The 25,280-nt window shown below is 41.4% G+C and overlaps 1 protein-coding gene across 1 annotated transcript in view; it reads right to left on the bottom strand.

Annotated features, from left to right (window-relative positions):
* ADAMTS2 (ADAM metallopeptidase with thrombospondin type 1 motif 2) overlaps window positions 1-4,807 on the bottom strand; it is a 180,889-nt gene extending 176,082 nt beyond the window's left edge. The window contains exons 1-2 of the mRNA XM_086758550.1: window positions 4,642-4,807; window positions 3,331-3,692 (exon numbers count right to left, since the gene is read on the bottom strand). Of these exons, the coding sequence (XP_086614676.1) occupies window positions 3,331-3,692; window positions 4,642-4,729 (450 nt within the window). The 5' untranslated portion in view covers window positions 4,730-4,807. The remainder of the gene's footprint in view (window positions 1-3,330; window positions 3,693-4,641) is intronic.
* Between the last annotated feature and the right edge of the window lie 20,473 nt (window positions 4,808-25,280).

The following is a 25,280-nucleotide window of genomic DNA, read 5'->3' as shown; positions in this document are numbered from 1 at the left end:
GTCCAGAGTGGTTTTATCTTAAGTGGGAAAGCTTTCACAAAACTTTTTTTTTTTTTTAATATGGTAGAAATCACATCCATAATTCAGAAAGCTGTTAAGAAAGCTATTGATTAGCTTTGACTTTCCAATGATTTATAAAGACCCATTTCCGGTCTGAAAACACACCTACATTGCATACTTCAGAAGTTCTCTTACTCTGTCTCTGATTTGATTTTTAGCTCAATAAAACTAATTCTGTCATTGGCTTCTGTTACAAAAAACTTGGAGTACCACCCAAACTAACTGTGTATCTTCTCAGTTAGGACAGCAGATAATTTTGTATATGCATTCACTGTACCGTCTCATTTTTAAGAATTACTGTAATTAAAAACTTTCATCGTTTACAGTGCAGTTCAAAAACCTGTTCGCAGATCTACTATTTTCATGCAAATGCCTTCCAACAACTTATTGTCGCAATACCAACACCACCAGACAGACTCTTCTCAAACAATAATTGGAAAATAAGACACAGTTGGCAGTAAAGTGCAAACCAAAGGGGATGCTCAGAGGAAATAACATCAGAAGTTGGCAAGGTGGCAGACGCATTCACTGACTTGAACCAGATTCAGTCAACAAAAGTTTGCAATGTAAAGATCAAATTGTGAAACTTCAATTCAAATATTATTTCAGCCCTGACATCTGGATGCAAAAGCTAGAAGCCCACCAGAAGCATAGACAGATGTCAAACCACCTTCAAAAGCAAGCACTTCAAGAAATTACTAGGAATTAAATGAAGCAAGTTCATAACAAGCAACTCTAATACTCGTCAGTTGACAACTTAGTTGTCAGAGAGCTCCACCATCCCTCTCTCCAGAGTAATCTAGAAAAGGAGGTCGAAATACTTGGGCTATGCAAGGAACACTGTCCAGGGCATGCATATTGTTAGATAACTGAAAGAAAATCCATGATACTACAGAAATTCTCCACTGAAGTAATCTAGGTGTGAAGAAGAAAAAAAAAATTGACATAGAAAACCAGATGAGAAAAGCCTTGTCCATGTCTTCATTCACATCTGAAATAGCAATAAACCTGAGAATAACATACAGCCCAGTGGTCTCCCAGAATGTTTTGCTAGCAATACATCGCTCCAGAGGCTCTTCAATAGTCCTTGCAAACACAAGAAATAAAAAGTTAAACAGAGAGACAGTTAAGTGCAGTATTAACTTCAGTGAGTGAGTAGCTCATTATTGCTGTCCATGGACAAGGTGTTTTTGTGAAGCTTCTACTATCACTTCTTGGAGTTTGTTCTAAACTCTCCCCCCACAAGAAAGAAAGAAACTAAGATGGCGGGAATGGGTACAGATGGAACATAGTCCCCCAGGGACTGGAGTTCAATTTGCTGTCCCACAACAGATTTACTGCACAGTCTCAGGGAAATCATTACAGCCAGATGCTTAAAGGTATTGAGGTAATGCTTCCTGCAGGAAGGCTTCAGTGACCTGGGCAAAACCAAACATGGTCTCTGCCCTGCAACATTTACAACGTAGATACGCGCTAGAGGAAGCAGTAAGCCATTTCCAAATGTATTAGCAGAATCACAGAAGTTGTTGTGCTATGTGAGAACCAGCATGACACCCAGATTAGAATATGGCAGCTCCCATGCTAGACCAACTCTCCTGCTCCTTCTAGTGAAAACAAGAATGCTGGAAATAGGCAGGCACACAGGTTGAAAACTAAAATTATTTTGGTAGCTTTCTGGATTCTAGCCATTTACGAGTGCCACTGAATTGAGGCCAGGCTTTATTCCTTCGCACTTTAGAAGTTATTTACAGATGCAAGAAGGGCAGCATTTTACAAACACTTTGTCATTTACACATGCAACATGAGGCCTTGGACCTTTGGAGTCTTATCCAGACTTTGGCTTTAACTCCTGCTATATTTTATCATAACTCTCTTCTCCAAATACAGGAGTCCAGACTCTGGCTAGCACTGGGAGGAAGAAGGAACAAGCCCCCCCGCTGCCCTTACCGCCAACACCTGTGCTGATGAGAAGAGCAGAAGGCAAGCAGCAGCCATCAACAGGCTCTTCCTCCACCCTTCAGCACAGGTGAACAAGGCACAAGAGCTTTGGCTCCACCCCAGCTCTGTAATGCCCAGAGCAGGTAAATTGTGCCTCACAGGTACAGGGAGAGCACAGAATTTCTGCTTCCCCACCAGAGAGGTCTGCAGGCTCATACTCTGCTTTCTGAATTGCTCTCCTTGCTCAGTCCTGGTGTCCCTCTTGCTCTCAGCCAGCTGTCCACCTCAAACAACTGCAACATTAAAACCTGCTTCTCAAAACAGGAACGCACGCGGCTCAGAGGAACCACAGGAAAGGGAAGAGTAAGGGGAAAAGTATTTGATTCCCTTCCATTCCCAGACAGCCCACATACTATCTCCATACATGTTATCTTCTTGGCACAGCAAATGAACAACTTTCTATGATTAAATAAATAGAAATACAACTGACTCATACTAGCTTTCTATGCAGAGAACAGAATGCATTAAAATTAAGTAAGTTCAAAATTATGAACTCTAAAGGGTATAGCAAGAAAATATTGGCTGGATAAACTGTTCATTAGCAAAAATATAGCCCTTTTCTCACTAAACAAATTGCTGCGCAGTAATTACTGTTCAAATTATACTATGACAGCTTAGGATGTCAGGGACAAACAGTTATAACTTGACTGCTGAACATGCTCTCCAGAACAAAAAGCTGCAGAAAGTTTTAAAACACAGAGCCTTGCAAAATGTACCACAGGGAGCTGTTCTACTCCTAAAATTCAAGCTCTTGCAACTTTCCATCAATCACTTAATTAGACAGTGAAACTCACCGAGTGAAAGATCCATGAAAACAGACTCTGAATAAATCACAATTTTCCAGGGCAAAACCATATTTTACTTATTAAATTTGTTTCCAGGGCAGTTCAGCCCATCATTTGGGATTAACTCTTCTAAAATTTCCCTTTGCAGAGGGTGCCTGGAAGAGGATGCCGAGGAACGTGCCGTTGCATCCTCTGTTTCAAAGCATCAGACACCTCAGGTAACTTTACCACAAATCAACATGAATCCTGGCTTCAGCTGCTCTGTTCCAGAGCAGCTACCGCAGAGCATGTGCTCAAACTTCTAGTGCCGCTGTCGGTAAAGAAGCGCCTGATGCAGCGCAGCTATTCCCACACAAGGGAACAGTAGTTAATTTGCATTCACAGTTACCATATGAGGTGTGAGTTTCTGACAGTCCACACATTTTATATTTAAAGACTGTAGGAAATTAATGTAATTATCTTCCATATAATAACAAAAGTAACTTACCAGTCCATCGCAATTGCTGATAGCCACTGAAGCGTTTGGCAAATCAGTGATATCCCCAACATAGAGGCAATTCCCATAGAGAGGTTCAACGTGAGTCTCATCAGAGTCCTCCTGCCATTCAACTGTTGCTCCAGGGGCCACGAGCCTGGAGTTTGGCCGCAACCTGAAGTGAAGCTCTCTTCCAAAAACAGTGACATTGTAAAATATTTGCTCATTTGCTGCTTCATGTTGCAAGTCCTCCGCAGCTCTCCTGAAGCGCGCTTTTGGCGGTCCAGAGACCAAGTGGGATAGGAACCTGCCCTGTGAATCGGTGCTGGTGGGGATGACAAGGCTGTACTCCTCTATATTCCTCAGAACTGGATCTTTACAGGGAGAAAGCAAGAGAGGAGAGAGAACTAAACATATCCTGATGCCACGGGATTTTTATTCCATTATTCATTAGTACAGCAGACACTTACATAAGGCAGATGGACACTGCACTCAGCACAGGCACTTCATTCATCAGCATGAAGTGCACAGAGTTCATTCAAACTTGGCTTTTGCTCCCCAAAACACTGTACGGCAGCGTGAGCCTCCCCACCCAGCACGGACTCCGCACTCCTGCCCACGCAGCGGGGTCCCACTACCCTTTGCCCACGCAGCCGGGACCTCGCAACCCTGCCCACCCGGGTGGGTGCCCAGGTCTCCTCGGGACCTTTGGGGCTAGCCGGGTGGCCAGCGATGATGAGAGGGTGCTGATCCGCTTCGGGAGTGCTCGGAGGGGCAGGGGCAAGGGCTTGATTTGCAGGTGGCGAGCCTGTAAAGGGAGAGGCACGACCCTCAAGCCACCCCCGGTGCGGCGGGGATGAGTCGACCGGTGATGGGGACGCCACGGGCAGCGATCGGCAGCGGTCTCAGCGGCAGCCCCGGGAGTTTTGGACGGCGGCGATGGCCGGGGCAAGAGAGGAGGAGGCAGACCAGCCGCTGCCATGTGCTCCATCCTACACGGGGAACTCCACGCACCGAGCGCTGCCCGCCGGGGCTCGCCCCCTCCGCGGGGCAGGCAGCGGGGCTGCGGACACCGGCGCGGCGCTGTCACCGCCGGCGGAGCTCCCGCGTCCCTTCCCCGTCTTCGCCTGCCGCTTGCGGGAAACAACTGGAAACCCGGCAAAAGTAGCCGCACAAGAAGTTCAAGGGGAGCGGAAAGCCGCGGGGCGACGAGCCGCCACTTCGGACGGACGGGGTTGCAAAGGCACCGGCCGGCGGCAAGCGGGGCAGGGCGAGCAGCCCGAGGGCGGCGGGGGCGGCCGCGGCGTTTCGGCGGAGACCTACCTCTGTCCCCGGGGCGGAGCAGGGCGCCGGCGGGCAGGGAGAGCGCGCAGCAGAGCAGGAGGCAGCCGATGCCCGCGGGTGGGTCCATCGCGGCGGTGCCGGCCCGAAGCGGGGGGCCGACGCCCGGGCTGCCTGCAGCCGGGGGCGGGCCAGGCGGCAGCCCCGCTCCGCGCCCCGCTCAGCGCTGCCCCGCGCCCCGCCGCCCGCGCATTCGCCCAGCCGCAGCGGCAGTGGCGGCCGCGCTCCCGGCTCGCAGCGAAGCAGAGACACCAGGAGGCGGCGGGGGTATAATACTGGAAACACAGGGCGTGCAGGAGTGAAGTCAGGCTGATTGACAGAGCCGCTGCCACACGGCGCAGCCGGGCCGAGGGGAGCGGGGACCGCCCGCCCCGCCGGGCAGCCCCGAGCTCCGCCCGGCCCGGCCCCGCCGGGCTTCCCCGGCCGGGACCCTCCCGCTGCCCCGCGAGCGGGGGTGGGAGGTGGCCGAAAGCGTTTTGCAGCAAAAAAAAAAAAAAAAGAAACGCACACGCACCCCGCCGGGCTCGCGAGCCCCCCGGGAGCAGTGCCCTGCGGTGGAGATCCCGGCTCCGGTCTGTGAATTCGCACGGAAACCGGTGGTCAAAGGAAAACCAGAGCCAGACCCGGCAAACTTAAGGCACCTCGGCAGGAGTTTTGTGGGAGCCTTGGGTTTCCCGTTGAAAGCAAAGACGCAAATGGGAAAAGTGCCACCAACATTGGCAAACCATGATCAGAGATCTTCATCTGATCAAATAAATGACTCTAAGCAGCCATTCCATCGTGAAAATTGTTTGGACGCTTCGCTAATAAGGCTGAAATTACTTGCTGCAAAGCCACGTTATATTAAATATCTGTAAATGGAGAGATAGAGCCTGAAAGCATTCAGGAATACTATAAATACGATATAGAAGAAGATTTTGAAAAATAATTAAATAATTGAGTGGCCTTTATGGGAAAAAAAAAACCCCAAGTTATACTTGTTTCCATATGGCCAGGATAAATGCCATACTGCTTATTCCTTTCAGATAATGTATATATTTACTCCACTGTTACATTATCAGGATCATTTGCTGCTTTCACCACTTTACTGTTTAACCTTGCAGAATCCCAGTAGCCCTTCTTGTGCTCTCGCTGTCCTCGCCAGCCCACAGCCTGACCTACCGCGCACTGTATCGGCATGTATTACACCCCTCTGCAAATTTGCATGCAATGGCTTCCTGCAGGAAGCTGGTTCTCAGCCAAGGAATTTTCCTGGGTATCCTTGAGTATTCCTGATCCTGTAGGAGTAAGAGTCCAACTCTTCCCTTCCACCCCTATATTACAAACACAAGTGAAAGAAAAATAACGGCTAACTAGTACTGCTCAGTGCCAGTGAGTAGGTTTTGTGGACCCCAGGCCTGATCAATTGTGGCAATAAATTATTTTCTTCTTGCTTCATTTGTTGTTCTGGTTTGGTTTTCCCATTTTTTAGGTTAAGGATAAAAAGGGAAAGATTATTCTGAATAATGGAGTAGATCAATTTGTACATTACATTCAAACATCCCTTTACTTATCTTTTCAAAAGACCTCTGCTTGGGATTGCTGTCTGCACCAGGCTTCTCCCAGTTTTTCCTTTTGGTTTGTTTTTCTGTTGGCTCATTTTTTGTTTTGTTTTGTTTGCAAGTCCATATTGAGCAGCTTCTCTTACTTAAAATCTCATATACTTTCATCAGTACGCAGCTGGTAAAGTTCCAACTTCATTTTTATTGGACTTGTATTTTAAGCTGATGATGTGGCTTTTTTATGTTCCATCCATCCCATTCTGCTCAAATTGAAATAACTTCTGCTTGTAAACTTGAAAGGGAGAGGAGTTGGCCCTATATTTTAAATCAAAGTTCTTATTTATATATGATGCATCCAGAAAAAAAATAAGGAAATAGAATATATTATAGAAATACAAAAAAAAAAAAACCACCAGCCAATAGTTCTACTAATTAAGATTTTTTCTCTTTAAAAAATTGGAGGTTAGAAAATATACTTTAATATGGATAACAGCTGTACTGCAGAGTAATGATATAAACAAAAAGAATCAGTAACTGCCTTCATGCAGAAGTTTGTTTCTATACAGAAACCAAGTTCCATGTGGCACATTATTATCTTATCACGTAGGGCTGAGACCCAAAAGCTTCACGGGCTCCAGGGGTTGGTGGAGCTGGCTTACAGCCTTTCTTGAAAATCTTCTCTTAAACAAAACCAAACTGGGCACAAGTGTCAATCAGTGCAGATAGATCTGCAGTCGGTAAAAACTGTGCTTCCACTGAACTCGCTGGAATAAATCCTGATCCCCCACTGAAGTTAGTAAGAATTTTGCCATTGACTTCAACAGAGCCAAGATTTTCTGCAACGGATTCACGATGCCAATTTAGACTAACTGAGGCTGTGCCACATGGCACAGCAACGGGCCCATGTTTGACCCTGGTCCAAACCATGCTAACCACCACAGAGTGTGAACAAGTGAAATTCAGTAAGACAAGTTCTTACATCCCTGCTCTTACACCACTATAGCAAAGAAATTCAGGGGAATACTCTCCTCAAAACTAGTACTTCCCCATTTCCTAAACTATTTGCCCAGGATTCTTGTTGCAGGCAGCTGAGGTTGCTGCCTGGGTTTCCATGGTAGGGCTTTGCCATGGCTGTCTCCAACAGGATGCTTCAAATTTTTTTAGAATGAATTAGAAAAATTCAAGGTGAAATATATGTACTGCTGCATTACTCAGTCCACAAACCTGTAAATCAAATGGTGTGAATGAAGTTACAGCATGTTTATTTTACTTAAATGACAGGAGGAGGACTAGATACCACAACTGTGCTCCGATAGTTTGATCTGAGGGTAAGCCTATGTTACTGCCAAACATGACTACAATCACACAGACGTTCGCCTTTGCTGGAGACGGGCACATAAATACCCAGTCTGAAGGAAAGGTGTTCTAGCAGCTTATGCTAAAATACCCAAAGTAGCTTTAAACAAGTTAGCTGAGCTACAAACAGCACTAACGGAACCAGGACGGAGTTGAGCACAGACTGCCTGAGTATTTACTTGGATTTACAGATCATCTTGTCCACACCAAGTTTGTGCTATCACTGCTGTTCTAGCTAGGGTACATCTGTATAAACTGCAGTCACACCTTCCCCGTGGAGATGTTCTCTCAACATTTAATTTTGCTTAGTAACATGAAAATATCCTAAGCTTAAATCACCAGCTACTGCTATGAAAGTGCTCAAACACATATATAACTGCACATTGCAATGAGAATCCTTGTATGTAGTATTTCTAACATCTCTTGCCGATTTCAAGGGAAAAACCAATCTTTTCCATACATTAGTGGGGCTGCGAGGGGAGATGCTGGACTGCAGCGCTGTGCCTCCTCCAAAGGGCACACCATCACCTGAGCAGGTAACTTACAGTCTGCGTACAGCTCTCATGATCCAAAGCAGTCCAACCTCTTACGCGAGAGGTTCCCCAGAAAGGAGAGTTTTCATTTCTGACCTCCTTATGGGCAATATGATACCTTTCCACAAAAGAACTGTATGTTGCCCGTATTGTGTTTCGCATGCAGATCATTGTCTCTGCTTTCACCCTTTACTGGTATGCATACCTTATGGCTATGCAACACTATAAAGCTTAATAAAAAAGAAAAATTAAAATAACATGCCAGTTCATTTCCTCCACACTAGACATTTCCAGGCTCTGTATTGTTTGAACCCTTTTGCCATTACGTGGCAGTATTATATACTATCTACAAAAATGCATGTATTTCATGCTGATTTTGAAGTAGCGTATGCTAAAGTAACTAAGACTGGAACGGTCCTGCCTTTTCCCTCCTTTACATGAGCACAGTAACAAAAGAATCCATCACACAAAAACCAGACCAATGTAACAATTAATAGTTACCAAATTATCAAGCTCTTTTTCGTAATTTCACTTTCACTCCTTTTGTAAGAAAAGAAAGTGTCCAAGAAAGAGTCTAAGAAAAATAAAGTAACAAGGAATAAATTAAAGCAGTAATGCCCAGGCTAGTCACTTTGATTCCCAGAGGAAGAAACGAGGTAATATTACAAAATATATGTACAGCTTTAATTGGTAACTAATAAAATCCTGCCTACAACAGGAGAGCTACTGATGGACTATATAAAAGGGGGGCATCTCCTGTGCCTGCTCAACCTGAGAGTTCTGAGAATCGACTCCCCTGCCCTTACCAGACCCAGACTGCCCAGGCAGGTCCTCAGGAGAGGACTGGGTGATTTCGCCAGTACAGTAGTAGCACGGGACACATCCTAGAACTTTAGGGGCTTAAAGAACTTTATAGGCAAAAACTTAATCAGTAAGACAGTAGTTTTGAAGCCTGTCACTGTTGGACTACAGAACTTAACTCTCCTTATTAGCTAAGATTCAAGTGTCCAGGTTTTCCAAGACAGAATGAAGCAACACCATGCTTCCCAATCTCGTCCTGTGTCACTGCTACCCATGTAGGATACCTGCAGCCTCGGATAGTAAAACGGTCAGGCTGCCTGCAAATTTCACAGGCCAAGAGATTCCTCTGCCAGATGCTGGTCACCAGCCATGGACACCTTCTCAGGTCTATGTTTATTGATAGCACAGGTTCAAATTCCTTCTGCACATGGCCCAAAACTCCTACCTGACCACAGGCTTGCAGCTGACCTGTATGCACACGTGAGTTTGCACTCAGGGAAGAAAGTCACAAGATGAGGGGGTTAGATCCAAGTTTCCTCCACCACCTTCTGTATTTGGTTCAGCCACTTTGTCCTGACTTTGTACTCACAGCAAATGTTCTATTTTAATTCTCCTTTACATTTTCTCTGTCAGCATAACACAAAATTTCCTTGTTACCACTTCTTTCACTAACCATCTGTATTTAACTGCTAATATAATTGTCTTTTGATAAATAGTAAAATCCCTCCCCTACGTTTTCACCTTGATTGTTTCTGTGCAGATTTATTGCCTCGCTATTAATATTCCAGCCATGTGATTTATCCCAGCATGTTCCCAGAATACTTGCCTTCCCTATATAAATATTTGAATGATCTTAATTTCAACTAATTAGCACTGGGACATTTGATTTCCCTCTTGAAGAATTCTCATTTGTTACTAACCAGTTCCTTTCCAGTTTATTATATCTATTTTGATGGGAGAAAATAGAGTCACTGAATGAACCAAACAGTTGTTCAATATTGTTCTACCCTTCTTCATATTGTTCGTGTCAATCTGGTGCCCAAATAACTCTTTTAGGTCTGAAATCTCAGAACCATCAAATGTACAGGCAATGACAATAAAGCATTCCTATCCTGCCTATCAACATGCTTCAGTCCTTGCAGAAAGACAGACCCTATTTGACCTCTTATTATGCCATAAATTTGGGCAAGTCACCAAGTTCAGATCTGTGCAACATCTAGGAGACAGAAAAAAAGTGAAGTGACTTTAATATCTGTCACCCTTTGATATCTGTCAGATTTCACTGTCAGCTTTACCTATAAAGAAAGCAACTAGGCCCCAGTCGAGGGCTTGGCGTTCCCCCCCCCACCCCCCCAGTGCAAATCTAGCTATACATAATTTTCCCTGAAAAACATTTAGCAAGTTTGCCTGAAATATTTTGGCTTTGTGCTCCATGACTTTTTAAAAGGAGGAGAACCAACATCTTCCAGAAGAAACATTTCTGGAGGAAAAACATATTTCTAGTCAACATACTAATTTATTGTTGAGAAACAATTTTGATGGAGCAGTTTCAATCAGCCATACTTACAAATTGTTCTGCTAGAAAGAAATCATCTCAGAAGCCTTTCAGCCATGCAGAGTTTTTCACCCTCGAGAAAAACCACACCACTCATTTTCACTGATTCACCCACTGCTGACAACATGAATCGGTTGTTCACTCTAGGCATTGCTTTAGTTAGTAAGGATACACATAAAGAGTATATCTTAAGAAACAAAGCAAAAGTATTTTTTACAACTACTAGAAAACACCTCTGAAATACTTATTTACAAATCTTCTTGAGTACAGACAAAAAGCAGGATTTCCTCCAAAACAGAGGAGTTAAGAAACATGAGAAGTCTTTAAAATGAAGCCTTATAAAGATCTTCAGATTCAGTTCTCTCTTCAAATCAAACAAATTCTACTTTTCAGTTGCCTGTTTCACAGCTGCAACTCTGATAATAGGACATCTTAGTAATTTATATCTTCACTAAAAACAAATACCCACTTAAAATAGACTGGGAGATTTGCCAGCCTCAGAATCATTATTTGTATATTTGTATTGAAGTGATGCCTAGAAGGCCCAGTGGAGACCGAGGTCTATTGAGCTCCTAAGACAGTGAAGAAAGTGACCTGCCCAAGTACAAAGTTCAACACAGCAGTTAGTGAAACAAGTAGAAAAATGAGGATTTCCATCCTGAAATACTGGCAGGTGATCATCCCTGCAATCCTTATCTATTACTTGTAGACACACTTCTCAAATAGTATTTATTCTTTACATTTACAAAGAATTTATCTGAATAGCTATTTCCTTTAACAAAAGAAGTCTTAAGCTATTTCCTTTCTCCCTTCTCATCACCTACACTACCACCTCAAGAGATGCTGTGCATTTACAACTTAGCTCCCCCCACCCCCCATCATGGTTTCTGGGAGCCGCAAAGCTGAAAGGGACAAAACCGTAAATAATTGCATCTTCAGATAAGAGTTTAAGCTTTAAGCAGTGGCAGAAATACTGAGTTCATATGCTAGCACCGCTCTTGATCAGAAAAGTCCTTACAAATTAGGTTAAGGAAAATTTACTCCTATCCAGAATCCTATATTTTAAGAGGTTTTTTCATCAGCCACAGAAATCATATCATTTCCGTAGCTGCCGTTTAAGTATATAAGTAACACAGAAGGAAAAGCACAGCAGATTACTGGGATCCTGTCCAATACGGAATATCTGCAGCCTCAAGTCAAACAAGCTCAGAAGGTTCATGGAATTTGACTCAGTGACAACTGCCAAGTCAGGGGGAAGGTCACGATCACAGCGCCTAAAAGATAAAGGAAAACACTTCTCAGGCAGTCAGGAGATGCAGAACTTTTGGGAATGTGCATATTCCACCTTAAAAAAAAAAGTTATTTTTGTTGAACATATGAATTGTGCATTTCCTTTAACTCCAGGCTCCAAGCCTTCCAAATGAAGAAACGTTGCCTCTACCTAATCCTTCGCTCATTCAGATGAAGGAATGAGGACAGGGATTCTTTAGGAATATTTGAAAGCAAACCTCTTGCATCATTTGTCACTAAGAAAAACTCAAGACAAGGACTAGGATGAGAATAATTCCTATCCACCTTTGTAGCACAGAAACTGAATCCCATCCCTGCCTTCTCTTTAACCCCAGAACAGAACTTACTTGAGCGTGAGCTGGCACTCAGTGTGCACTGTAAATTGTGTCACACTAGCATCAAAGGAAAACAGCATGGAAAATCTCTAGTAAGCCCAGGGCTGTAATTAAAACACATGCAGTAAAACAATCAAATGTTTGGCTGTTCTTCAGCTTATTCTTCAAATGACAAGTTAGAGCTATTCATTTTACAGACTAGAGCCTAACTTGGGTAGGAACACTGTGTTTGTCTTATAAACTAATAAAACCTGGGTTATACAAAAAAAATCATTGCAGCTTAAGGAAGTCCAGTTTAGTGGAAATAATAAAGCAAATTCACAGAAATGGAAATTTAAGGAAGCACATTCAGAAAACGTAATAAGAAAACTTTCACCTGAAAATTCAAAGCTGTAGAAAACTGGCTTGGTGCAGCAAATGCAAATCACGCATTAGGCATTTCAGTGCCCCAAGGGAACAAAGGGAAAATCTGGATGTTTCTAATGACCTCCTTCATTTCACAAATGTAATAAAAATCACTTTCAAACAGATACCTAATGCTTAGCAAATTTATAGCTGGTTTTTGCTCCACTTTCAACCAATGGCTGGCAAGTAGACTGCAGCGCTCAGTCCATGACCTGAAAGCTTGTTAGCAGCCTTCCTTGTTCTTTGTATTGATTTCAGAGTATCACAGGGAGTATCTTATGATTGTTCCTGTCCTTTATAGACATATAAATCACTGAACTCAGAGCTGTGACCCTCATGTGAAATGGATGTTAATACAATCAGAATCACCTACTGGCAATGCGTTTTTGAATTATTTCAGGCTGCTGCGCTTATAGTGTCTCAGCCTCTAACACGTAGTTTTTGACAATTATTTAAAGTGCATTTCATAGTCAGACAGCAAAGAAGTTGAAAACATGAACTATGTCTACTAAATGTGATACCCTCCAGTTTATTTCCTCAGCCATCATGTGGTAATTTTAGGGGCATGGGGGCTGCTTGAGTTTCAAAATAGTTAACCAACTGCAGCGTAGTATTTTATCAGTCTGTTTTCATCCTCACAGTAATGATATGATACTACGTGAGGGATACTGTATCAATGATCAAAGCGCATACGCTTCGCATTCCCTGACAACCTTTTCCACCTGTAACAACTTTTGGGTTCTGTCTTCTTTAGGCACCACCATACATGAATTACTGGACTTCAAAAGCAGTCCGCGTATCTTGTCTATGGCAAAGATGAATTCTTTAAAAGCAGGAACAACTCTAATTTCTGATCTGTGTTCACGAGTGCAAGGCCTGTTCATTTCTCCAAAGCACTTCTGGAAACAGCACAGCAGACCTGCAGGACTCCCTGCAGCCTTCCCAGCTAGAAGGCATGTTTTGCTTGAGTGGACAGAGCCATCAGCCACCAGAAATAGCCACGTCTTTCACTTTGCATATTTGCTTCTAGCATTCCTCTTTACAAATGTTGAAGACTGTTGCATGCAGTTCTGCTAGGGCAGCGCCCGAGTACAAAGATGATCAAACTCTTCCAGTGAAACAGTAGGTAAGATGGCATCTGCCTCTTAACTACAACTGACACAATTCTTGACAGAACGTGTCTACTTAATGTTTTACAGTTTAATAAAACTGGGTAAAATATCCACCATCATTAGATGGCATATTACAAAAGGATTTCAACAGGACCAAATTACAAATAATTTCACTATACTGAGCTTTGGGCAAGTCTGTAGAGACTGAAAAGACAACTTCCATTAAATAAAGTACAGGATAACACACGTCCTGCCTAAACATGGTTGGTCTCTCATTGCCAGTCAGACTGAAGACACCAAAACAGGTCTATGCATCAGTGAGGCTCTATCAGTTCTGTAGACTCCAGGCTTCTGGCTCTCTCTGGAAACATTCCACTCACTACAGAAGAGAATTAACTTGTTTTTCTTTTTAAATCAAACGTACACAGGCTCATAATCCATCAGGCAACTTCACAGCATATACACATCTGCATAATCCTCCTGAAGTTGCATAACTCTCCAGCTGTCCTCATAAGAGGGATTTCATTCTGTGTCTGGCAGGTTTTGCAAGAAGTACATGTTCTGCAGAATACGCATGTACCAATGTGCGTGATACTGGGGAGGATTCTTAAAACTAACCAGTTTTTAATCTCTGTACCTTCCTTTTCCAAAACCTGCCTTCACTACAGTTGTGTGCACACAAATGCAAATGCATAAAGTAAGGAATAGACATCAACCCCTCTGGTTCTAAAAGTGACTCCAGTTCAATATTTTAACAAAAACCAAATATTCCTCTGAATTAGAAGTGTGCTTGAAATATTCTATAGATATGTCATATTTATCATGTCAACTGGTAGTAGTAAAATTAATAATTTAGTATGATGATAATCATGGGACTTCTCGTATACGTATGGAGTGCTAAAATGTATGTAGGATCTTTATAGTTTTCAGAATTATAGCCGTTTCCTAATAACAGGAAAGCCCAAACTGTATTCTATTTTACCAAAGTTAATCAAAAGCACACATTTCCAAAAACCTTCTCCCTGGTTTATTGTCGTTCAGGGATCTTACAGACCATTCAAGCACTATCACTAGTGGTGATTCTTCTTAACCCTAGAGCCATACTACAGGTACTGTCCGAATAGTTTAATTCTTGACCCGCTGTCTTACTGACTATAAATTACGCTGATTATGAAATACATTACATCAAGACCAAAAGTGGAAATGCAGATGTAGCACAAATCATAGACAAATCTGACTTCGTCCACATGGAAAAAGACTATCTTCCTAGAGAGTTGCAAATACCATCTGCATGACTGCGTCTCTTCACTTTAAGTCATTACTCACACATTATTTGCTACTGGATATGTACGTATCAGAAATGAGCAATTCTGGTTTTGAGGGACAAGGAAAAATTCATTTTTATTGTGTTCAAGAAATCTACAGTATTTCTTCCTCCAGTTGGCACTGTACTGTAGCTAGTAGCTGCCATGTTCCATGGGAGAACAGAGAAAAGCAAGTGTTCCTTATGACCAGACTAAGTATTTCTAAAATGCCATCTTTTCCAAGGTTACCAAGACAAAGAGTTGCTTAATTCTTTTCCAAGTTTGTTTAGAAATTTCCCTATTTCAATGTTACGTGTCTTGCTTACCGATGGTGTTCCACGTGGCTTCATCCTTTAAATGCAATTTTAGCAGAGACATTACTATGATATCGTACATATTTGAAGCTTCTCATGAAGTTGATATTCTCCTATTTTTAAATGGAGATTTCAAGCAGGAGAGGAAAAAATAAATAATCTTCAAAACAAAATGCAAATCTGATGGAAGTTAAAAGATGGGCAATATTTGGCAAGTTCTTAGAAATTCTGCCCTCAAACTGAAGGGACGACTGAAGTGCAAGCTGAGCTACTGGTGACTAGTGTTACTACATCAACTGACCTTTGCTAAGGCCTAAACAAAATAGCTCTCAAAGCTCTCCGAGGCCATTAAATAACTAGATTTGAATTTTGCGGTTCGACCTCTTAGAACTTTAATATCATTACAACAATATCAGTATAAGAGAGGATTAAAGTATAGATTCCCTAAAGAAAATGTGCCATTGGCAATTGCAGTGAATTAAGAACCATGATTTTAAGTAATTATTTGAATCACTGTAATGCCAAGCAGATTCAAAAGAGACCAGATCATATTGTGCTAAGCCCTATTAAATACAGTAAAAGACTCACTCTTTTGTAAACATGTTACTGTTCATATAAACAGGAGATTGTAAGAAAAATCACTGGTAGGAAGTAAGGGCATAACTTGCCTATATTCATATAGCAGATCAGCTGAAAAGTCAAGAATAGAACCCAGCTCTCAATGGACCATGTAATCATTACCTCAGAACATAATCTAACATCAGCATAATGAATCTGCATTACACTTGCATAAACATTTATTCACTGTTACAAGGTTTGGTAATTTGCTACATCAGAACAGTGAAAGAACATGCAACTTACATTAAACATCTGCATTCAATTCCTTCTTGGATATTACTTCATGTTAGATGTTGATCAAACAGTATTTTAAATGATGCAAGAAATGAAAAAGGGAAAACGTACCTATTATATGCTAAATACTTATACACTGAGAAAAGCAAAAGAAATATTGATTCTTGTTTCAGAGCCAGCCGTGTGCGTGCCTTCACTCTAATAGGGCTAATTACAAAAGAAAAAAAGCTGGTCCCTGCTGTTATAATCATTAAATGCTGCTTAGACAAACTGCCACTTATGCCATAATAAAAGGAAACTATTTTGCTTAGTTTCATATTTAAGTTACCTCAAAATATCCAAACATTGCCACTTTATGTACCAGTGCTCCTACATATTACATGATGTTTCTCTTCAAAACAAAAGATAAGTTGAGCTCCGTGGACCTGCACTCCAAAACTACAGAATCTCACATCACAACCCCCTGACATGGGGAATTTCAAGGCAAAGGTTACCTCCTGCTCAGTACCATCCCTATCTTGTGCACCAGGCTTCTGAATCCAGTTTCAGTCTTCTTCCTAGGAACTCTTTTTAGCTGTGCAATGATTAATATTTTTTCATTCAAGACATGACATTTTCAATTGTTTAAACTGAGGGACCAGAGCGATTGTTATTGTAACCAATCTGCAGATACTGAGACCTCTCACATACACGCCGCACGGCTGCTTGGAACATCCCAGCAACAGCAGTAATAGAAGGCTGGATAATGCTAATGAAAAAAAAAAAGCCTGCATGTTTATTGTAAAATATGGCATCAAGGGAAATTAAAATTGAGCTGAAAGTTCACCAATCAATTTGGGTTTGAATAGAAGATAGTTTGGAGGCTCATCCTCCTTTTACTCTGCAAGCTGATCTTGCATCTGCCTGTTTTCTCTCTGCACACGCCGTTACAGCTATTGAGACAAAGACACAGCTTACTGCGAGCAAGTCTATGATGTGCCCCCCTCTCCAAAAGAGCTGGAAGAAAACGTTGAGTTTTTTTAAACTAAGAGAGAGGAGCAGACATTTCCGACTGAGACACAGCAGATGGCTGCCAGAAAATGGTAAAGAATTCAGGAAGATGAAGGGCGAGGCAGCCTGTGGGCTTTGGAAAGGAGACAGGAACCCAAGAGCAAATACAGTGCTCTCTATATGTGGGGCAGAAAGGTTTTGAGTGGCAAAAGTGTGTAGGAGTCTGCCTTCATGCATCCTGTTGGTCCTGCTGCAGTAAGCTTCCCGTTGCAAATTCAATTCTAAACACAAGTGCCGCACGTCAGCAATTATTTAGCATTCCACGTATGACGAGGAAATGTGTCTCTAAGTGCTCTGCTCTGGCCTTTTTGGCCTTTTTTCAATACAACTATAACTGGAGCTCTATTTCCTGGGAAAGGTGGCCTTATTCTGGTACAGCAGCTCTGCAAATACTTTTCTTTAATATTGAAAACAGTTAGCATTGGAAGGGTTTAGACAATTCCACAGGAAACCCATCTAGCTGTGGAGCTTAAGAAACATTTTATTAGCGGTACTAACAACCTCTATAATAATAATAGACAAAGTCAGTATTTCCATTCATTTATGTTAGGAGGTGTTGATACAGATGCTTTCTTTTTCTATATATATTATTTTAATGATCACATTTCAGGAGGGTGGGAGAGGAATTTCTTCTGTAACTATGTAAAAAATTTTTTTGAGATATCCCTTACACAATAATTTTTAGCTTCTCATGCTAAACTGTTCTGCAATTGCTTATCTGAAGCCTGAAAATACAAAATAATCAGATGCAGTAGCACAGGACTGCACATAGTTCAAAAGTATATTATTTTATCATGGCTGGGGTTCAGTTTGTCGTGATTAGAATGCCTACCCATTCTGGGGACTTTTTTGGCACTGATTTCTACGAGTTCATAGAGTCTACACAGGGAGCTAGACATTCAGCATCGCTCATCTCCTGTCTCAGTGAAACAGCCATGTTTTCTGAAGAGTCCAGCACCCTGATGTTCTCAGGCTTCGTCCAAGGCAATGGCAAGCTGCTTTGTAATCCAATTCCTTTTTCATCAAAGTCCAGGCATTGCTGACTGATTACAGCCCCCAAACAATCCCTTCCCATAAAAATATCCATCAAAGGATTTCATTGTATGAAAAACAATTGTTTCCTTCCTAATCCAGTTGAATATCTAAGATGATTATCTCAAAATTAAGAAGAAATGCTATGAATGCGAAACACAAGATTCAACAGCTCTGTGAGCTGTTTATTAAACAAGTCCCAAACTGACCGTACACCAAATGCAAAGAGCAGTTATTGCAGGGAAAAATATTCACCGCTTACAAAAATAAAAAGACATGAGGTTTCACAGTCTTTCTCATGGACTGCAAGGTCTCATCAGCATTTACTACTGCATTTCAGGTAGTTCTGTACATATCTTTCAGCACACACATGCAAATAAAACACCTTCTATATATCTAGTTGAAACTATATCATATGGTCAGTCTGCTCCTTGAAGATAGTTTATTTGTATGAACAGCATTGATCCTCCTCAAGACCCCACACAAGATGGATAAATTAAGGGCAACTCAGCAGCGTGTCTGCTTTTGCATATTAACTACAGAAAGTTCTCCTTTATCTCAAGGGACATACGCACACGGTTGGAGAATAAGAATAGCTGCTTTCACCATCAACTGTGAGCAAAGAAATTTAAACAAGTAGTGATTCTTAAATTTCTGAATTGGCCATACTGCAATATTTATAGAAACAATTTGTTCATAGTTGTCATAGTTCAGCCCCACTCAGGACCAAGCTACCCAGTCTCTAGCTCACTGCCCCCACCCTCCAGTGGGATGGGGAGGAGAACTCAGAAGGCAAAGTTCATGGGTTGAGATTAAAAAAAAAAAAGTTTAAGGGAATAACAGAAGAAAACAAAACAGAGAGGGAAACCAAACAAACAAAATTAACAACAGAAAATACTGAAGCATGGAACTTACAGTACAATATCTCACAGCAGATCCTGACGTCCAGCTTCCTCCTGAGTAGCAGCAACCTCCCCTCAGCACTCTTCTCGCTTTATACACTGAGCATGGTGTCCCATGGGATGGAACAGCCCTTTGGCTAATTTGGGTAACCTATCCCAGCTGTGTCCCCTAGCCACAGGTGCCACCAGCTCCAGTTCTTCTCTCAGCTCAGGTGAAAATTAACTCCATCCTAGCCAGAACCAGGACAATAGTCTCTACTGTCTGTTGGAAGCTATTTTTGTATAAATTATGCTACTAGATATCCTCTATAATACAGAGCATCCCACATTACAATCTCAAATCCTATGTTCCTTATTAAAAGTAAGCAGAATATTACTTTCCCCATATTTTCTCACCTCCAAGTGGCTGCTCAAGGCCTTGAGAACATTATTGTGAAGCTGATTTATGTTTCTGCATTAGAAAAAAAAAGGAGTTCCAGGTAAGAACCGGCTAAAAACATGCACGTGCCCTTGAGACTGGTTTTCTTTTTAGTTGCATTTCATTTGCGTATGGTTTCTTCCTTCTGTACAAAAACATTTCATTGTATCCATCAGAAGTGCACTACTGTCAGGCAAGCAAGAGAGAGAACCTAAAGCTCATGCAAAGGTAAAGGATCCTGGAGGCTCACGGAGAGCAGGAATCAACTGTTCAGCAGCCTGTGCTTCATTTTACTGGAGGCTGGTGGAGCACCAGCATGAGACACACAGCTCTCAGCAACTTGATAGAACAACATGGAGAAAACTTCCACAAAGATACTCCAGTCCTGCCTCCCACTGTTGCAGGAACACAGCCTGAATCTGGACTTCTGTTTTTATTGGCATCTTGATTAATTCTATAGAGCAATCAAAGTAATTTGTTCCAACTGTTTTCTTCCAAAACAACTCACATTCACTGCCACACCTCTGACAAAAATCCAAATTGTTACCAAATGGCTGAGGTCTCAGTCACAATTAAAACAACAATTGTGAAGCGGAAATAATAACAACACAAACACAGCCCCATCCAGTTCTTGCTGGGGTAAGTGATTCCTGCAGAGACATGGAATTGTAACCCAAGGGTACGCAATGACTTTTTGTTATTCGGCTCAGTGATCTCTCACAAACCAAGAAATATTACTGCAAAGTCGTGCTGCTGGTATTTATTAGCAACACCACCCTCTAATAGCTGGTGTACAGACAGGGTGAGTGACACAATACATTTCCTGAGGAGTTCTACCTTAAAAACACAGGCTTGTATAACACAGAGTAATTGCTTATCTTGATTGCAACATATGGTTACTGGTGAGCACTTCCCAACAGCTGGCATGATCAACTTGTGGCAAAAGATTTTAAATCAGACATGCCCATGTTTCAAATACTTGTGTGCACTTACTTCTCAAAAGATGTCATCTGCATCATCCGCACTGAGCCACAGCCAAGCATCAAACAAAAAGTTTGGGAATAAACACACTGCCTTTCTGACAATATGAGATTAGCTGCCATTCTGTTCACCTACAGAACAGATGTTCAGCTTCCTAGTCAGCTAAAATCATCCTCCAGGAATGCATAATTTATACCTAACTGCCTGTATTTAAAACATTATGTATGGACAGTGGAATAATTAACAGATTCATATAGTTCAGAACACACAGGATAGCCATTGTTACTTTTGTCTCTATGTGCTTAGTAAATAAATTGTTGAAAAGAAATTTTAATCTGAGATCAAATATAAATGAAGTAATCTCTTTAGAACATTTCACATACAAGCAATACCTGACCACCAAACGATCATATGCCATTTTTATCACATGTGCAAGAGAACCTTCTACCTTCTGCTTCAAAACCCCACATTTCCCTTACATTTTTAACCTGAGCACTTACAATCCTTTATCTCCTCCAGCCACTAGAAACAAAGTCAATTCTAGGTAATAAACACACAAGCAGCCCAAACATCTATGGAATAAGAAATGAGAAAGAAAATGTTCTGGTTTTCTTTCAAAGCTGTCCTGATGCTGATGCAGACTTGTTCCACAGGAAACACTGTGTTTCCCATGGCTTCCTGCACTTGAGTTGGATCAGTTCCTATCTTTCAACCTTCTTTGCCTTTGGGTAGTCCTCATTACCTGTTCATCTGAACACTAATGATATTCTTTATTGGGCTGAGAATAGTAGATTCTGGAATATCAGGATCACCTAACATTAGCTCAGTAAGGACTGCCCACTTGATGCTATTCATCTTTCTGCAGAAGCTACTCTGCCTTGCCTCTTGATCATTTTTGTTGGTTGTCTCTAAATTCCTTTCACATTTCTGCTATTGAGCTGGCCAGAACAGAATTTATTATTTCCTCCAGGTATATTAGCTTGCACTTCTTCAGCTTGAATCTCATTTTGCTTCCTGCATATATTTCTGAGCTGTTTAGATCCCTTTTTATTATTTCTCCTTGCTCACTTACATTTGCAACACCTGTCATTTTACAGCATGATTGCACCATTAGAAAGAAGGGCAGCTGCAGGGCAGGCAATGCCACAGTGCCCTAGGGAAACTCCAAGCAATACCGGGTCTTAAACTTCTGGAAATTTACCCACAGTAGAAAGGAAGCATCAGGAACAGGTGTAGCTGAGCTGGTGCTTAAAATAATCTGCCTGCAGATGAAGGGCATACAGCATCGCTTCAGAGATACGTAGAGTGTTTGTTGCCATCACTTTGTCTGAAGAAGCTGCTGTTCCCAAGTTTGATTTTACCTGTGTGTGAGGGATCTGAAGCCTCTTCTTCACCCAGGGAACACTGCCAGGTGCTGGCATATGCCCATAACATCGGTGTGCCTCTGCATCCTCTTACTGCCTCCTCTTTGGGGAGCACTGAACTACAAAGACAATTCCTTGAAGCCATGATTCAAGTACATTTTTTCTCTTTTTTTTTTTTCCTCTATAGACATTAAAACATTTAAGGACACTTAGGACTTAAAAAATTGGAACAGTCTGTAAGTTTGGTATTGAAATTCTGAATTCCACTACTATTTAACTCTGAAATGGAAGCACAGGGATTAAAAGTTTGGGAGATAATGTTCACACTGAGCACAGACATTCCTTTCACTTTGTGAATTTTAAACTTTTATCTGGAACCTGATGTTCAGTTTTTCCATGACATTTTACATAGAATTAACTATTCTTCTCATGTCTTATTATTTCCCATGGCAGATCCCAGGGTGATTAAATTATAATACTGACAGCTACCTCCAGGGAGCACTGAGTTTCTATACATGTGACTAACTGGGTACTTTATCTAACCGGCTGCAGGCAGCAGCCCACCTGGCAGCGCAGCGATTTTGCTTACCTTTGAGAAAAGTCAGTTTAAAACACGCACATTAGCTCTGTCTGAAGAGACGTGGCTTTTGAGTGAATTCATGATACCGCTTTGAACAAATGTCTCCTCAAAATTGTACATTTGTCCATTTTATTCAGAATATGATCAGTTGGTTTTTTCTGTATCTTACTAATCCAAACAGGAATATGAGTTACTGACTCAATTTTCTAATCAATTGTAATTTCAGCTGCCATCTCTTCTACAATAAAACCTTATGTTTATAAAAAGCAAACTTCAGTGTAGGAATCTACTGTGAGTAATGCCTACCAGGAGCTTTTTTCGGAACCATGTAATTGTGATGGACAAGCCTGTGCCCTGCCCTTTCTCAGCCCTGCAATAAGCAGTCAGGGCCCCTCCCTTATTCTTTACCCTGGCAGCAATTATGGTCTGAGTAAATTAGTCAAAGATGTTGATCCACTGACAACAATAAGCTTAGAATCAGACTACTAAAGAACTGTGCATAAAATGTTCCCTTTAATGATAAAACAGGGGAAATTATACCATTCTCTTAACAGCAGAGTCCTCATTCAAAAAACAGAGCATTTAAGAAATAGCTTAAAAAAGCTCTAATTGTTCATGTCTTCCTTTTCTCACAGTTTGGATAACAGCTTTTGTAGCTAAATTATCTGACTGATCACTTAACTGAATCACCTGCGCTAATTAAAGTACAGTACCTGGTATGCCATACCTATACATAAAGATGATGAATAGAGTTCAACTCCTAAAATGATCCATCTGTAATAAATGTATGTATTTATATATCAGAATAAATACCTTTGTAGTATTAAATGGGGTTTCCCAGAGTTTGTTTTCACACAATGGGTATTTGATAATTTGCGATGGTAATTATGTTCAGCTTGAAATTAATTGTTGTCTAATCAGTATTAAACTAAAAGAATAGTTACTTAATAAACATGGTCCTTACTTTTAATTGATTTTTAGCCTGACTTCACAAAGTTACATTTAGCAAATTCTTTTAGTTCTTAAAATTTATTAATAACATTCTTTTATTTTAAAACAGTGAGTGTGGCAGATAAGGCAGCTCCTCCAAAACATGCTGAGTAAAAACCTATTTCACTTCAAGACTTCATCTCTTTTCCCTTCTGCCTCACTTTTCTTCAGAGACCCAGATAACAACTCTCATGTTTCCAATGACTCTTCATTTTAGGCAACTGTCTAACATCATGCAACTTCAGTAGTATGGACACCCAATATAGTCAATAGAACCTGGAGGGGGCAATTCAGAGCATCCTCAGTACTTAACTCTCTTCACGGTATAGTTTCCTGATTCTATACAGACTCAGAGGTCCTATAGCAGGCAACCGAATTAAATATCTAAATTTGGATGGTATGAGTAGGTTAACCTTAACCCCTTGGTTTTGCCATATAGGAAGCTGAAGGAGACATGCATTTTACTATAGAATTGGGGTCTTCATAAAACCAGAAATGCTCAGCAATCTGTAGCTGAAAAAGTATGGCTTAATTCAGAGGAAACATGATGTTATTTAAGACAGTCAGGAGAGCTGATTTAAATTCCTGTTTTGCCACAGACTTCCCCTGTGACCATAGGCAAGTCACTCAGGGCAAGATTTTTATGGGCATCTGGACATCTGACTCCAGGGGATTTTAAGTAAGTAACTTTGCAAATCTAGCCATTGAGCTCTATTCTTTAATTTTCCATTTGCAAAATGTGGATAGTGTTATTTCCTTTCTCACCTTTTACCTGCAAAATCTTCTAGGTTTCCACTTATCTGTTAAAAGAATAATGTAAAGCTGAAAGACTACACACCATGGAAAAAAAATCCACTGCTTAAAAATATTCTCTGAACAGATTATGACTCTCTTTAAGCCATTATTTGTAAGTTTTGGGGACAATTCTTCAGATTCCCTATAGCTTAATAATTGAAGTTTCAATTCCCAAAAAAGAGTGCAAATATTTACAATTCAAACATCTGCCCATTTAAATTTAAAATTTAGTTTCCAAGATCTGCCAGCTAACCTGATTGTGAGTGTCACACCAAGATTCTCCTAGAGTTGGGGCAACTCTTTGAGCTGTGGTACTGCAGCCTCTCTCCTACTCTCTGACCCCACATATCTTTTATCTACCAGCCATGTTTGCATCCAGTGTCACAGGACATGGAAGGGGACACAGCACTGAACTTGGCGCTGCAGCTTCTATTGGAACAACTTCTTCAAATGGTCTTGCTAGACGGCACAGAAAGGTTGTACTGCAGTATTACATCCCCTCCTATGTCATGTATGATGACATTTCTGATATGCTTCCCTTGACATGGCTCAAGGCTGCACTGTTTCAGAAGCCAAAGCAAAGGAAACTCAGAAGGTTTCCATTAATCCTTGCTATGCCACTTTGATTCACTTTCTGCAGAAATTTTGCCAATAAAACACAACACAAGCCAGAATTCCTCTTGCCATACTTTCTAACAAGCAGATGACTTGTGGATATGTCATTCAGCTGGGTTTTCACCTGGAAGAAAGCAGCACACTGCCTACCCTGAAGTGACTTACTACTAGCTTTAGTTGGCACATACTTCTTTTTATGTCATTCTGTGCTCATAAGCATGTCTTGGCTGAATCTGATAGAATATATTTTACATGTATTAGCACTTCCAGCTAAAGATACTGAAAGATTGCAATACATATGCTGGGCATCACTCCAAATATATATGACCTCATAAGGTTTCATGAATTTTGGATATTAACTTGTTTTGCAGTTATTCTTTGTGTATAGAAATGGAAGGTTTGAATAAGAGTGCCTGTGCTAGCTAAGCTCTAGTCATATTTGTCGTACACCAAAGTTATCATAGGAACTCTATGTAATGAGAGAAGCTTGAAAACC

Source organism: Chlamydotis macqueenii, chromosome 14 (genome assembly GCF_036417535.1).
Source record: "Chlamydotis macqueenii isolate bChlMac1 chromosome 14, bChlMac1.mat, whole genome shotgun sequence".
Classification (NCBI taxonomy): domain Eukaryota; kingdom Metazoa; phylum Chordata; class Aves; order Otidiformes; family Otididae; genus Chlamydotis; species Chlamydotis macqueenii.
Note: the sequence above shows the minus strand (reverse complement) of the source record. Positions and strands in the feature narration are given on the sequence as shown.